Source organism: Geotrypetes seraphini, chromosome 2, assembly GCF_902459505.1.
Source record: "Geotrypetes seraphini chromosome 2, aGeoSer1.1, whole genome shotgun sequence".
Classification (NCBI taxonomy): domain Eukaryota; kingdom Metazoa; phylum Chordata; class Amphibia; order Gymnophiona; family Dermophiidae; genus Geotrypetes; species Geotrypetes seraphini.
Window position 1 is genome coordinate 376,534,449 of NC_047085.1, and position 17,208 is coordinate 376,551,656.

Consider the following 17,208-nt stretch of genomic DNA (forward strand, 5'->3'; position numbering starts at 1 on the left):
TTAGAACTAAAATATACAGAACCCAGCTTGCCTCACAAGTTATACTTTTATCAATATTCTTTCAATCATTAATATATAATCTGGTTTTAGCCCTTTGATTATACACGTCCAGGATGGGTGGGGAGAGGAAATATGCCTTTAATTTATTATTTGATCACAATTTTGTTTGTTTGATCATTTGTATTATTCTTGATTGTCTTTTGGGGGTGGGGTGGGGAGGGATATGTTTTTATTATATCATTATATCAGTTGATGGAATTAAGTGCTGTTTATTTATGTATTGTTTGATAATATGTTGCACTTGATGTTGGCTTTTAAAATGAATAAAGCTATGGGAAAAAAATATTCTTTCAATCAAAATAAATGTTAGAAACCTCCCCCCTCCTCCCTCCCCCAACTACAGGCTTAAAATGTTTATTTACAACTAGTGTTTAAGCCCTTTACATTAATGGGTGCTAGAATATATGTCTGTCTATCTTTCTTTCTTTCTGTGTCTCTCCCTGCCCCTGTCTCTCTCTTCCTTTCTTTCTTTCTCCTTCCCGCTGTCTGTCCTTTTTTCTTTCTGGTTCTCTGGCACCCTGTCTGTCTTTCTTTCTTTCTGTCTCTCTCCCTGCCCGCTGTCTTTCTGTGTGTCTGTCTTTTGTTCTAATGCGCTGCCTGCCTACCTGTCTTTCTGTCTCTCCATGGCCCCCTTCTGTCTCCCCTCCCCCAAAGCAAACCAAGATTGCTTCCAGGCCCCCTTTTCCTCTCCGTCCCCTCCACTTCCCTGTGCAGCAACAGCAGCATTTCCCTCCCACCTTCCCTGTGCAACAGCAGTATTTCGCGCCCTTCCCTGTGCAGCAGCAGCATTTCCCCCCCCCCCCCCCACACACACTTCCCTGTGCAGCAGCAGCATTTCCCGGCCTTTCCTGTGCAGAAGCAGCATTTCACACACACACACACACACACACACACACACACACACACACACACTTCCCTGTGCAGCAGCAGCATTTCCCGACCTTCTGTGCAGCAGCAGCAGCATTTCCCACCCTTCCCTGTGCAACAGCAGCATTTTCCACCCTTCCCTGTGCAGAAGCAGAATTTCCCCCCCCACACACACACTTCCCTGTGCAGCAGCAGCATTTCCCGGCCTTCCCTGTGCTGAAGCAGCATTTCCCCACACACACACACTTCCCTGTGCAGCAGCAGCATTTCCCACCCTTCCCTGTGCAGAAGCAGCATTTCCCACACACACACTTCCCTGAGCAGCAGCAGCAGCAGCATTTCCCGGCCTTCCCTGTGCAGAAGCAGCATTTTCCTCCCACACACAAACTTCCCTGTGCAGCAGCAGAATTTCCCCCCCCCCACACACACACACTTCCCTGTGCAGCAGCAGCATTTCCCGGCCTTCCCTGTGCAGCAGCAGCGGCATTTCCTAGCCTTTCCTGTGCAGCAGCAGCATTTCCCGCAGCCCCCTTCCCAGCCGCCGCGTTTAAATTCACAGAAAAGCGCTGCGCCGCGCTACCGCTGTCTTTGGCATCTTCTATCCACTGTGGCCAACCCTAGCGGAAACAGGAAGTAGTCAGAGAGGGTGGGCCGCAGTGGACAGAAGATGGTGAGGCCAGCGGTAGCGCGGTGCAGCGCTTTTCTGTGAATTTAAACATGGGTGAGCTGGCAGAAGGAGGAGGCTTTGGCGGTGGTGGTTTTGGCGGTGAGTGAGGGCGGGAGGGGGGGGTCGCTGGCTGTGCTGTCTCTCTCCTTGTTCGAATTCGAAAATGGAATTCGGCACGGAGGGACACAGCACTTGTCAGGTACCCACAGCCTCTTAAGTGCGCATGCGCGCTTAAGAGGATTATTATTATAGATGCCTTAGGCCTATGAAATTGCATAAAATCATCATTCTGCTTTGAGTGGATATAGAGAAGAAAATTAATACTGTGGGGATGGTGAGGGGACATGGATGAAAAATGCAGGAAAAGTGAGAGAATGGGGATGAAAAATGCACTTCACTGTGGGGACGGGGCGGGAAAGGAGAAAATAAATCTTTGGTTGCAGGGAAGGAATGGGGATGAATCTTTGTCCTCGCATCACTCTCTACCCAAAAGTGATGAACTAGGTCTGGAACTGGTTGAGAGGAAGGTGACAGAGGTTAGTGGTTAATGGTGATCACTCTGAAGAAAGGGATGTTACCAGGTTCGGTTCTTGGGCCTGTTTCTTTTTTTGTAAGCGATATTGATGAAAGGCTGTCTGATAAGATTTGCCTCTGCAATAGAGTAGACACCCTGATGGTGTGGATAACCTGATGAAGGGCCTAACAAAGTTTGTGGAATGGTCTGGAATTAGGCAGCTAAGATTTAATGTTAAGAAATGCAAGGTCATGCATTTGAGCTGTAAAAGCTCAAGAGAACAGTACAGTTTTAGGGAGTGAAGAACTTTTGTGCACAAAAGAGGAGTGGGATGGGTGTGATAGTTTGTGATGATCTTAAGGTGGCCAGACAGGTTGAAAAGGTAATGGCTAAACCTAAAATGATGCCTGGTGCATAGGGAGAGGAATGGCCAGAAGAAAAAAGGTGGTACTGATGAGACCTTATTTAAAAATATTGTGTACAATTCTGGAGACTACACCTTCAAAAACATATAAACAGGATGGAGTCAGTCCAGAGGAAGGCTACTAAGACGTACAAGGACATACTAAAATATTTCAATATGTATACTTTGGAGGAAAGGTAGGAGAGTGGAGATATGATAAGAGATCTTTAAAAATCTACATGTCATAAATGCTCAAGAGGCAAGTCTTTTTCAATTAAAAGGAAACTCTGGAATGAGGGGGCATAGGATGAAGGTGAAATGGGATAGATTCAGAAGTAACGTCAGAAAATACATTTTTCAAGTAAAGGGTGCCTGGTCTGAACCATCTTTTGCATTTTTTAATTATCCCCCTCTATGTTTTATGCATCTGAAATGAACATTAACTGCAGTTTAACTCATGGATGGTCTATAGTGGTGACTGCATCAATAAATTTATGAGCTCGCTGTTCCAAAACTTGACATTCCAACCTGGGTATGAATTCATATATTTGGGTCAAGGACTTCTGAGATGATGATAGGCATGAAAGTGTTTGAGTGAAGAATCTTTTGCGGACCTGTTGGGGGAGATGTGGAGGATATTCTCAGAGTATTTGAAATAGCTCTAATGCAGGGGTCTCAAAGTCCCTCCTTGAGGGCCGCAATCCAGTCGGGTTTTCAGGATTTCCCCAATGAATATGCATGAGATCTATGTGCATGCACTGCTTTCAATGCATATTCATTGGGGAAATCCTGAAAACCCGACTGGATTGCGGCCCTCAAGGAGGGACTTTGAGATCCCTGCTCTAATGCCTAAACACCCCAAATCCTTTTCAGCTACAATGAGCATATGGATACCTCAAATGCCTCCTCCTAAAAACCCTCTTTACAAAAGCTCTTATTCCTCAGTAGCACAAAATATTAGCTCGCTAAAGCCAATATATAGCAGAATTTAATCGTGTTTCACAGATTCACTTTTTATGGAGATTAGACACCTGAATAAATTATCTTTGAATAATAAAAACTATAATTACATACCGTGTAGATACAGATTTCCTTGGGATATAAAAGTCTTCCCCTGTAAGGTAAGTAGCTGCAGTTCCACCTCCAAAATAAGTCTTCTTCAAGAAAGGTGCAATTTTATTGGATACTAGCAGTGCTCCTAAGCCAGTGGGGAATCCAAATATTTTGTAGAAAGAAAGGCACACAAAGTCTGCTGGATGAAGTGCCAGGTCTAAAGGTGAAGTGCTCACATAGGATGCTGCATCCAGCAACACAAACCATTTGCCAGGTGTACTTTTAACACACAGTGTTCCAGACTGTACTTTCTGAATCCAGGAAAGAGGATATTTGGTGCCTGAGAAATTGCTCTGGGCAGGAAAACAGAAAAGATGAGGTATATTGCAGTGGTGTTCTTTAATTGTTGTGCAGTTTCTTTCCAACGGCGGAATTTCCTCTGGTGTCACTGAAATGGATAACACATTTTTTGATGCAGTTATGGCCCTTATTCCCACCACAGATGTGTGATTATCAGTTAGGTAACAAAAATAGCTTCCTGGGCCCTCTGAGCTTTCTGGTATCCACGGGAAAGTCTCTCCTACCATTTTAAGGGCAGCAGTGCTCCCAGATGTGAAAATAACACTATAATCGTCTGCACTTGTGTTAAAGTGTTGAAGTATTCTGCAAAAGAAATACAAGAAGGAAACATTTTAGAGAACATTAATTTCTCTTAATATTATTTGTATTGTATAATAACATTAAAAAAGGGTTGCCACTATGGAAGGAATGGTTCTAAAGAGTCAAAGAAAGTAAGAAAAAAAATGTTGTCTCCAGAAATGCAGTGATAAGTGCAGCATGCAGATGGCTAGCGAAAGGGGCCCTTTCATTAAAGTGCACTAGAATCTGGGCGTAACACATTCTAACATGGGACTTTTCCACAAGCTAGGCCCAGATTTTATACAATGCTATTTTAGGGCTTTTTCCTCCTCCTCCACCCCCCAAAAAAAAATCAGGTTGTGTGCCAATATTTCCAATAGCATGAAGTACCTGCAAAAAATTAATATAGGAGCACTTAGGGGCTGATTCTATAAAAGGCACCTAAATCAGCCAATGCCTAGAAAAATGTGTCAATCTCACTTACAGAATTACGGCTTGCAGTGCCTATGTAAAAACTTAGGCACCAGAAATATAGGGCAGGGTTTTAAGGGCCTACATTTCAGACACCTACATTTTTGGAGAATCATGCTTAGTGGCACCTACATCAGCTGGGCACACCAATGTAGGCACCTAATTATAAGTGGACTATATATAGAATCTAGGCTTAGTTCCTACTAAATGAGAGACAGTAAGGGGCTGATTCTATAAAAGACGCCTAACTTAATTGGCAAAATATGTTTAACAGCCTCAATAATTGGAAAAAAAAAATTAATTGGGCGATAGGTACCTATCTGATTCTATAAAAGATAGGTGCATATTGCATGGCACTTAGCAGCGTCTAATAACTAAGTGAATGTTTCTATGGACAGAGCGTGACTTAGGCGCCACTAAGCACGATTCTCCAAAAATGTAGGCGTCTGAAATATAGGCCTTTAAAACCCTAGCCTTTATTTCTGGTGCCTAAATTTTTACATAGTGTGACAGGGAAGCTCCTGTCACGGTTAAAAAGATTGCTAGCCCAGTCAAAAGTGCAGCCCTCAAACCTGTAAATCCTGAAATAAAGCCTGTACACCCTGCTAAAAGCCCTAATTTAGCACAGCCAGAGAGAAGGGAGAAAAGGCAGGTGATGTCACAGCCAGGAATTCAGGCAGGGAGTGCACAGAAAACAGAGTCTATCCCCTATGGTTCATAGACAAAACCGCGGAAGACAAAGGCACGCGCCGACAACTGAGCACAAGATGGAGGCGCGCGCCGAAGAAAATGACAGTTTTTAGGGGCTCCGACGGGGGGTTTTGTTGGGGAGCCCCCCACTTTACTTAATACAGATCGCGGCGGCGTTGTGGGTGGTTTGGGGGGTTGTAACCCCCTCATTATACTGTAAAAACTTTTTCCCTGTTTTTAGGGAAAAAGTGAAGATTTCAGTAAAATGTGGGGGATTACAACCCCCCAAACCCCCCACAACGCCCCCACAACACGGCGCAATCTGTATAAAGTGTGTGGGGGGGTTCCCCCCACACCCCCTGTCAGAACCCCTAAAAACAGTGATTTTCTTCAGTGCGCACCTCCACGCTGCGCTCAGTTGTCGGCGCGCGCCTTTGTCTTCCGCAGTTTTGACCTGACACCATCCCCTATTACTCCTTTCCCAGAGCTAGGGAGAAACGTAAAACCAACCCAGAAGGGGGTGGAGTCAGCCACCGTGGTCTGCAGGCTCCTAAGCCCCAAGTAACAAGACTGGAGGGAGATCAGGGAGACACAGGTGATCCCAGTTGGGGAAGCAGAGCACCACACAGGGAAGGCAGTTTCCAAACTTCTCTTATCCCCCAGAAAAGAGGTTTTCCACGAGGCCAGCCAGCAAGGACAGAAAGCCTGACTCCAGAGAGGTACAATAGCTTTCCAATTAAGCCTTGGGGTGAGGGGCTGGAAGATTATTATGAGAGTGGGGGAGGGGTGGTAAAGCCTGAAGTGGAGGACTTAATGGAAGCCTCCAGTCCCTGTGATACTGAGTGGGGAGTGTACAGGGAAGCTGACCCAGAAGAATGTGTGCTGGAGGAAGACATGGACCTATGAATGCGCAGTGTGAAGCGGTTTTCTTCCTCCCAGTAATGAGTCCAGTATGCCCACAAGAAGCCTGAGCTAGAGTAAGGCTGCAGGTACTGACAAGGCAGCAGTGCCAAATTAAAACAAAATTTATATAAACCTCAATTCACCCAGTTTCCAAAAGACTAAAGTAGAAGGACACTAGGGGAGCGTATTGGGAGGGCCTGAAGACCTGGATAAAGGGAGGCTTGCTCCACACAGCCTGCAAAGCCGAGCTGTGAGAGTCCTTAGAAGGGACGAGGTGATAGTGAGAGAAAGCTGGGCAGAGAAAACGTTTTTTTTCTCTCTGCCTGAGAAGAATTTGAGCGATAGGCTGGCACCTGTAGTGCTTCGCCAGTGCTGGCAAGAACTGGAATGAATGCAAGCCAGCAGCCCTAAGGAGGGTGACTTAGGGAACCGGGGAGAGACTGAACGGTTGATGTGGTTTTGAATTTGTATTTTTTTTTTTAACTGACAAGGACTGTCCATTGCATGAACTAAAGCCCAGAGAGAGGGTTTGGACTTAAGCAGAAGGAATGGCATAAGTGATACCTGGGAGAAATAATTGTTCATTTGGGAATTTTTTTTTTTTTCCTTGTGCTTTAATAAACCTGTTGATGATATCATCAGAGACATGGCAGAGGAAATTAGGGCAGTAGAAAGCCATGAAGCAGTGTGTTTACTGTGTCTCGGACGCTGCTGGAGCCGGGAGGTTTGTCGGCCGTCTAGTGGTGGGAGGGTCGGATGGGAGAGTCAGTGGGGTCGGCTGCACGGCTGCGGTAGTGGCGGGGGCGGTTTAAATGGAAACATGCTGCTCAGTGGAATGGGAGGGAGGCAGGCTGGCTGGCATGGGGGGGGACAAAGTCTGGAAGATAGTGATGGGGACATAGGAAGGAGGCACTGGGGGCTCTAAGGACATAGAAGGGGCACTAAGCAGGACAGAGGCACTGGGGGGCACTAAGGACATGGGAAGGAGGCACTGGGGGCACTAAGGACGTAGGAAGGGACACTAAGGACATAGAAAGGGGCACTAAGGACATAGGAAGGAGGCACTGAAGGCACTAAGGACATAGGGAGAGACACAGACAGAAAAAATGACAGACAGGCAGTGTCCAAGGAGAGAGAGACAAAGAAAAAAAACCCAGCCAGACAGACATCTACTCTAGCACCTGTTAATGGGCTTAAACACTAGTATATATATATATATATATATATATATATATATATATATATATATATATATATATATATATATATATATATATATATATATATGTTCAATTTAGATTTGTAGGCAGTGCTATACTAAACTTATAAATGATTCACAGAAATTTAATAAAGGGGTCTCAAAATCCAAAAGGATCTTAACTCAAGTGTTGGGGGGGGGGGCACCTCCGTTTGCTGAGTTAAAGCTCATTGGCCCTTAGCCAGAAAAAGACCTGAGAAGATAAAACTCCAATAGGAGCAAAAGTTCTCAGACCAAAAACCAGCAAATCAAGTGAAAGAAGTTCATTCATACAGCTCACTCAGTACAAATTATAAGTATGTTAATGTAAAAGCTAAAGTTTTCAAAAAAAGAGAGGGAAAAAAGAAGAAAACCGGCACTTAACAACAGTGCATTGTCTTGCTGTTCTTTTTTCTTCCTCACAAATCAACCGATGATTGTACTCCATAACGGTCCTATATCATCTATATTAAGTCCATATAAACTACTCCATTTCTCGACAAGAGACCTTGTTTCACCAGTTGCTGCGTCAGGAGAAAGATCTAGCTGCAGTGAAATGAAAATTGTTTTTATTTTGAAATATTTCTGTATAATTCTGGTCCCAAGGAAGTTATGTTATTAATATTACTGCAATTGAAGATTTATTGTAAATGTTTAATTATTTGGGATATTTTTACTGTAAGCTGCCGAGGTTTTTAGGTGAATAATAAATATATTAAATAAATAAATACATATGCCGGCTCTGTTTGTTATAAACAAGAGGTCATAGAAGAGGTAAAGAAGATAAAAAATGTTGTGAAGTTTGCTACTGCCACTTTAGGGCCTCTTCTACTACACCGCGCTAGCGGTTTTTAGTGTGGGGAACCGCGCTGAATGGCCCGTCTTGCTCCTGATGCTCATTGAGTTCCTATGAGCGTCGGGAGAGGCGCGGGCCATTCAGTGCGGCTCCCCGCGCTAAAACCACTAGCGCGGTTTAGTAGAAGAGGGAGTTAGGGCTCCTTTTACAAAGGTGCGCTAGTGGTTTTAGTGCGCGCTTAGCACACAGTACAATGCCGTGCACGCTAGCCGCTACCGCCTCCTTTTAAGCGGGCGGTAATTTTTTTGGCTAGCGCGTGCTATAGCACACGCTAATCTTGTGCGTGCGCTAAAAAACGCTAGCGCACCTTAGTAAAAGGAGCCCTTAGTGTTAAGAAACTGAAGTTTATTATACAGTTGAGTGTGGAACCAGAATTAAAAAAGAACGAAGAAAAAGAGTATTTCTTGTTAATGAACAAGGTATAGAAATCACATAAGAGTTGTAAGAGTGTATCTAAGCATATGCTTTATAGAGCTAGGATAATAATTAGAACTAGATTAAGGTTGAGAAAAAATGAATGCTGAACGAAGAAACAATACCAAAGTGAGAAGCTTAGAAAAGAATGTGTGCACATGATTAAATATTTTATAGAATTGTGAAAAAAATGTTAGAATATAAGAACTCTTATGAATAAATACAAATAAATATAATTATTATAACTATTAATATTATAATTATATTTATTTGTATTTATTCATAAGAGCTGTGATAATAATAAGTAGTGATACAATAATCATCACAGAATAATATTGTATATCTCCCCAGTAGTTGGTAGAATATAAGAACTGCCATCTCGGACCTTCGGTCCATCAAGTCCTGCGATCCGCACACGCGGAGGCCCAGTCAGGTGTACACCTGGCGTAATTTTAGTCACCCATATCCCTCTAAGCCTCTCATAAGGAGATGTGCGTCTAGTTTGCTTTTAAATCCTAGAACGGTGGATTCCGCAATAACCTCCTCTGGGAGAGCATTCCAGGTGTCCACCACTCGTTGCGTGAAGCAGAGCTTCCTGATATTTGTCCTGGACTTGTCCCCCCCCCTTAGCTTCAGTCCATGTCCTCTTGTCCATGTCACATTGGACATTGTAAATAATTTTCTTTCCTGCTCTATTTTGTCGATTCCTTTCAGTATTTTGAAAGTCTCGATCATATCCCCTCGCAGTCTCCTTTTCTCAAGGGAGAACAATCCCAGTCTCTTAAGTCATTCCTCGTATTCCAAATTCTCCATACCTTTTATTAGCTTCGTTGCTCATCTCTGCACCCTCTCCAGCAGTTTTATATCCTTCTTTAGGTTGGGAGACCAATGTTGGACACATAATTGAGGAAAGATGAAGTTGAAGATAAAATAATTAAAAATTTATGTCTGTATCAGAAAGAGGAAGTGGTGCAGATGTGGCTTAATAGTTAACTTGTCAGAAATCATGTGATTGTCTTTGTTAGTATGGTGTTACTTGATTATGCTAATTAATGAATGTAAATGCTGGATTTGGTGGGGTATAGGGACAGGATGGAAAGGGTACCTAGACCCCCAAGATACAAACACTGTTAAATTACTATCTTTTGATCAATAAATCTAATACTGAATTGATATCTTTCACAGTCTTTGGCAGGGGTGCCCAAGTTCGGTCCTGGAGATCTACTAGCAGGCCAGGTTTTCAGGATATCCACAATGAATATGCATGAGAGAAATTTGCCTACACTGCCTTCTTGGTATGCAAATCTCTCTCATGCATGTTGATTGTGGATACCCTGAAAACCTGGCCTGCCAGTAGATCTCGAGGACCGGACTTGGGCAGCCCTGGTCTTTGGGCTAGATTCACTAACCTTCGATTTCGTGTCCGATCCGGTCCCGATTGCATGCAGGCTGATGAATTCACAAAAGGCCTGCATGCAAATGGGGACCATCATTGACACGCCCCCTACTCACGTCACGGATCACTAGAGAGCGATCCTTGAGCATGCGAAGACCATGACAGTAGTGACAGGAGAAGCAGCCTCCTGTCACTGCTGTCAGGGCTTCTGCTGGCTTTTTTTTTCATTTTTTAAAATAGGCCGCAAAATATCAGCCCTATAAGAAAAAAAAGGCCTCCCCCTACCTGACAGAGCGCCCCCGTGCCGAAACCCCCCAAACATGCCCGTCCTGACACCTCCCTGACCGGCCCGGTCTACCCTCGTCCTGGCCCGAATCCCTGTACCTAAAAGTGGGAGTAGGAGTGGTGATCAGTCTCTCCTGCTCCTCTGGACTCCAGTGATGTGTCTGCCTGGGCCTTAGGCCCTGCCCCGGTGTATCATGTGATGCATGGGGAGGAGTCTAAGGCCCTGATTGGCTCAGGTGCCTCTGGCTTCTCCCCCCTTGGGAGGGGCCTGAGGTGCCTGAGCCAATCAGAGACTTCCTTAGGCTTTTTTTTAAAAAAAACCCATAGATGTCTAAAATATGGCATAACCTGGTCCTTGGATATCTTACTAGTCAAAACATCTAAGTGGACATTTTCAAAACTGACTTTATAGACGTCTTTCTGGTCATCTAAATCTTAAGGGGGCATATTAGAGAGGTATGTTTTGGGCAGGCTTAGCATTTGGATGTTTTACGGAGACAATCAAACATTTTACAAAATGTCAAATTTTGACATTTTGGACTAGACCTGTTTTTAAAATGAATAAAGCCAAAAAGGCACACAAACTGATCCGATGACTGCTGGAGGGATGAAAATATGGCCCCCACACATTCCCCCAGTGGTCACTGACCCCCCCCTCCCATGCCCCAAATATCTGCATGAAACAGTACATATCATCTCTATGACAGCTGCAGATACTTGTACTATGGCCAGTCCTAGTAGAGCTGCAAGTAGGTCTCTGGAATAGCCTGGTGGGCACTGCAGTGGACTGCAGAGAAGGGGACCCGGGCCCATTTTCCACCCTAACTAGTACACATGTGATAGAAAGTGTGAGCCCACCTAAAAGACACTGTATTGCCATATAGGTGACGCCTGTAGGCATAAGAGCTATTGTGGTGGTAGACAAGTGGGTACAGTAGGCTTTGGGGGAGTATTGGAGTCCTCATCATATAGCTTATGGTGAGGTGTATCTGGCATCCTTAGGACATTTTTAATTAGAACAGGTTGTTTGTTTTTTCAATGATGGAAAAAAAATTATCAATGTCTTCTAGCTAGACAAAACATCTAGCTGGGCCATTTTTGGAAAAAAAAAATCGACGTCTAGCTGAACAAAATGTTTAGCTGGGCCATTAAAAAAAAAAAAAAACAGATTTAAAGAAAAATTGATATTTTTTTTCACCCAATTTTTGGATGTTTTTCTCAAACCGTCCAAAGCTGGACTTAGATGTCATATCAAAAATGCCCCTCCACATCTAAATTTGGGTGAGTGAGTTTGTAGAATGAGGGGACAATGTCAATTTTGTTTCATATGAGTAAGTGGTTTATAATTTTCATGATTAAATTTCAGAGCGAAATCCATGTCATTTTGTAAGGGGAAAGTCACAGTAGCTACTTTTATGCAAACTTCTCATTCAAAGCACATGTTTTTTTTTTTATATCTTTGCCCCTCGTAGCTTTGAGATTACTGGGAAATGCAATGGAGTGGCAGCATGGAGTCATCACTTCATTGACTGGTTTGACAAAGCTAGCTGCTGCACCTTCTAAATCATAAGAACACAGGCTCAGTGTAGCAGCAGAAGTAATTCATGAATTTTATTACAAGAACTTCACTTAGGTAGTAAATTATTAAGTCTGCGTTATATTACTGATTTACTTCTTCAAGTTCCATTATGATATAGATCTTTCAAAATACCTTATATTATGAATGCAGTCTGCTCATATATTAGAAATTGGCAAAGTTCTCTCCCTTCCCTCACCCCCACCCCCAAGATAGGCTTTCATAGGGTGATCGTTTAAAATACAGCCTCTTATATCTGTCTTTCTACTGAGAGATACAGAAAACAAACTGCATAATAACAATTATACATATTTCAGTATGTACATCTCTCTAGGATTAAGCTATTCTTTCAACTCTATGCATAATAAATGCAGCATTCTTCTTCATAAATCTTAGGGCTTCTTATTATGAATTAAAGAATGGCCTAATCGTGCACATACATTGTAATAGTGGGATTCGCACTGACAAGAACATAAACTGTAAATAGCACAATTCACAGAACGGCAGGGTTGGAAGAGATCTCAATAAGTTATTTACCGTAATCTATGACTTGCCTTTAGGCATGACCCATTATACATATATGATTTTAGACAAATGTTTGTCTAGCCTTTTCTACCACAACCATAGATAACATGATCCAACACTCTCATAGAATATTATTCATAAGATTAGTTGAAGAGGAGAGAATTTATCTGTCAGACAATTCAGTTATCCCTGAATTGCTGAGGGAATTACTTGAAGTCCTGAATGGGTTATTAGGGGACCCTTCTGTGCAGAATCAAGTTCTGTTTGAGTCCAGACATGTTGGCAGATTATTTTGAAAATAGGGTGTTGGAGCTCAATACAAATATCAACACGGATATACCAGAATTAATGAATGGATCACAACAATTGTGCGAGTTGAAAAAAGTGAGTAGGGAAGAGTTTGTCAGAATGCTTTCTGCAATGAATATTACTATAATCCTGCAGATTAAGGATGAACCACGGGCTTTCCACAGAGTAGAGGACTCCAAATTCCAATAAAAGGTCTTTAACGAAGACAACTTCATAAAAATCTACCCAAAAATAACAAAGTTAACCAACAAGATCCGACACAGGAATCATGTTCTGGCTGTAGGCCTTCCTCATGAGTTGCAATATTTGTTGAATATACGAGCATTAGGAAAGATGGCTACAGACTACAAATATGTCAACAAACATGTTGCAGTAGTAATAGCAATGCCCAAATTCAGGGTCCTAATGCCTCCCTGTATTGGAGACACTATGATGTCAAGAGCTTCAAAAGCCAGAAATGTTCTTTTTAAAGAACTTTTATTGCAATTTGGAGTCCTCTTCACTCTGGAATGCCTGTGGTTCATTCCTACTCTGCAGAACTTTGGTTTTATGCACAGCATAGGGTTCTTTTCTAAGGATGATAAATATTACGAGCTCACCCAGCTATCTGTATCCTATAAGATAGATGAAGATATAGTAGACCTCCTTGTATGGGTGTAATAGACCTCTTTGTATGAGTGTAATAGACCTCCTTATATATATGGGTGGTTGCCTAACAAAGAAGTAATGCTATCTAGTCTGAAGAAGGCAACCATTGATTTGTATTAAGAGCTCAATTTGTATATAACGTCACCTCTTACCCATTTTCCAGCTTGTCACTCTTAGCTAAATAAAATGAAAGTATGTTGATGCAAACCATCCATAGATCAGTAGCAGGATTTTAGAAAACATCCTGGAGCTTAAATGCTAATAACTTTTGTTTGATAGAATTACAGTATGTGGTTTGGAGAAAAGGAAAATAGGGCTTATGAATTTTCTAGATGTCCTATCATCATTTGAAATATCTATCATGATCTTCCTTGGGATAGGTTCTCATTTCTGGGAATTGGGTCTGGTGTTATAGAATGAATTCACTCATACATAACTGAGTGTGAGCAAGTCAGAGTTGAGAGTACAGTTTCAAACTGGCATTTAGGGAGACCTACAGGGTTCATCTTTCTCTGCTTTATTATTCAATATTTATATAGATCTACTATGTGCAATAATTAAAGCACAAAGGGTATACTTCCATCTCAATGCAAATGACATGATGTATGCCTCATTCTCTAAAGTGAATGGGTTGCAGAAACCATAGTAGCATAGTAAATGATGGCAGATAAAGACCTGAACAGTCCATCCAGTCTGCCCATTAGTTATTCTCATTAAAAATACATGATTTAAAAAACCCAACAACCCATAGTAAATGACAGCAGATAAAGACCCGAATGGTCCATCCAGTCTGCCTAATCCTACATACTCCATAAAAATCAATCATTTAATTAAAATTGTCCTTTTTCTTAGATAATTCTGGGCCAGAGACCAAGAGCCCTGCCCGGTAGTGTACTTAGGTTCTATCTACTAGAGTTTCCATCAAAGTTCAGCCCAGCCCATCTTAACCATTTCAGCCATAAAAATCCTCCCCAGCCCATCCTCAACTGAATGCCCACATACGGGACACATACCATGCTAGACTGTCCTAGTTCCTTCAATATATACTCATTATTTTCTGATTAGAGATTCTCTGTGTTCATCCCACGCTCGTTTGAACTCTGTCACCATTTTCTTCTTCACCACCTCCCTCGGGAGCGCATTCCATGGATCAACCGTAAAGAAGAATTTCCTAACATTACTTTGGAATCTACCACCCTTCAACCTCAAATTATGTCCTCTGGTTTTACCATTTTCCTTTCTCTGGAATAGATTTTGTTCTACGTTAATACCTTTCAAGTATTTGAACATCTGAATCATATCTCCCCTATCCCTCCTTTCCTCTAGGGTATACATATTCAGGGCTTCCAGTCTCTCCTCATACATTTTCTGGTACAAACCTCCTACCATTTTCATTGCCTTCCTCTGGACCGCTTCAAGTCTTTTTATTTCCTTCGTCAGATACAGTCTCCAAAACTGAACACAATACTCCAAGTGGGACCTCACCATCAGCCTCTACAGGGGCATCAACTGGTCATGCCTCCCTCTATACAGCCTAGCATCCTTCAGGCAACAGCCACTGCCTTGCCACACTGTTTTATCGCCTTTAGATCTTCAGACACTATTACTTCAAGGTCCCTCTCCCCATCCATGTACATCAGCCTCTCACCTCCCAGCACATACGGCTCTTTCCGATTTCTAAACCCCAAATGCTTACTCTGCACTTCTTTGCATTGAATTTTAGTTGCCAGATATTGGACCATTCCTCTAACTTTTACAGATCCTTTTTCATGTTTTCCACTCCCTCTTCAGTGTCTACTCTGTCACAAATCTTGTTATCATCCGCAAAAAGGCAAACCTTTTCTTCTAATCCTTTGGCAATGTCACTCAGAAACATATTAAACAAGATTGGCCCCAGCACCAATCACTGAGGGACTCCACTACGCACCTTTCCCTCCTCCAAGCGGCTCCCATTAACCACCATCCTCTGGCGTCTGTCCGTCAACCAGTTTCTAATCCAGTTCACCACTTTGGGTCCTAACTTCAGCCCTTCAAGTTTGTTCAAGAGCCTCCTATGAGGAACCATGTCAAAGGCATATTCATTGTAGAAACCATAAATACCCAACCAAGGTTGTGCCCTCCAGGACCATGGTTGCCCGTCCCTGGGTTAGTAAAAGAAAGTTTAACATTAATCTATAAGAAAATAAGTGTTGTCCATTCCTCAAACAGTTTTGAAACTGAAGGAGGTGAAATTAACAAAGATGGGAAATCATATATCTGGGTAAACCAAAGGCTGACATTGCATTAGCACATCACCAAAATAATAAAAAACTAAATCGACTACCGCACCTTAGTAAAAGACCCAATATGTTTGTTCACCTATGTTTATGTGTTTTCTTTTGTAACCCGCATAAATTTTTGGTTCTGCAAGATATGAATGTTTTAAATAAATAATTAATGACCCTGGAACTTTAGCTAGATTATGAGCCCACAGGGACAGATAAGGGTAATACTTGAGTATCTAACTATAAACTGCTTAGATAATTTTGATAGGCGGTATATAAATGCCTAAAATAAACAAAAATAAAAAAAAATTGACGCATACGAGGAATCTAATACCAATAGTTTACAGGATAAGTTTGACATCGTTTTTAAAATTCAATTTATTGCTCCTTCCCGTGTTTGAACTAGTTTTTCCAAATGCTTTTTCACTGCTGTGATATCCTTAGTTGAAACATTCCATAATTCATTAAACTTTACCAGAGGAAACTATATAGTCTTAAAGGAGATACTGGCAGTATCAGAAGGGAATGGGGGAAAATTGAATATACTGCTTCAACCCCCTTCCTCTGAAGAATGGAAATATTTACAGGAGATCTCAAGCTATTTATACAAGTTTCCAAGTTTATTAAAAATCTGTTATCCTATCCATAAACTGGAGCATATGCCAAAAGGAGGCTAGGTCAAAACAGAAATAGCGGAGAAAAGAGCAGGAATTGTCTGGTTAATACATTCTATTTCTGAGAGCAATGACTGTTATTGAAATTCTCGCCAATGTCATTTGTGTTGTTGGCAGTGCTTTGGCACTAATAAATCTCATTATATGTCTTCACTTTCTCTCTCCTATGATGAACCACACTAATTTAGTTTTCTCAACTCCTCACAAATTGTTCCCCAAATCTATTGGCGGGTGCATGACATCTCACATTTAACTTCCTCAGATAATTTTAGATCCTATCTTTTGCCATGTGTCTTATCAAACCATCATAATGTTTCCCAGTGTTACATCTGTTCCATTTATTTTATAGACATAATCACTTTCCTCATTTTTAAATAATTTAAAATGTGATTTCTGATGCCTTTTATCCTGATTAAATCTAAGACACTTCATTTATATCTTCAAGAAGACTTCCCATAAAAACTAACCTTTCTACTCTACTCATTGTATACAGTACTAGAAATATGACAAACTTTTCTGTGACATTGTGTAAGGCTAAATTATTTTTCTGTGAGACAGAACTGTCTTACAGGGAACACATTTATTCTTGTGGGATCCAGAAACAGAAATATCTGATTATCCAGGATCTCGGTAATGAGCCAACTGTCCTTCAGATGCCTTTCAGTACATGCTACAAAAGTGCGATCTTTCTTTTTAAGGTATAGCAATCTTGTATTTACTGTATGTTCTATTTTATCAATTTAATTCTCCAAGCCCT

The 17,208-nt window shown here is 41.9% G+C and overlaps 1 protein-coding gene across 2 annotated transcripts in view; it reads right to left on the reverse strand.

Annotated features, from left to right (window-relative positions):
• The window catches only part of MOCOS (molybdenum cofactor sulfurase), a 406,383-nt gene that overhangs the window by 258,654 nt on the left and 130,521 nt on the right, over nt 1–17,208 (reverse strand). For both annotated transcript variants that reach the window (XM_033930634.1, XM_033930633.1), the window contains exon 4: nt 3,586–4,227. In XM_033930634.1, the coding sequence (XP_033786525.1) occupies nt 3,586–4,227 (642 nt within the window). The remainder of the gene's footprint in view (nt 1–3,585; nt 4,228–17,208) is intronic.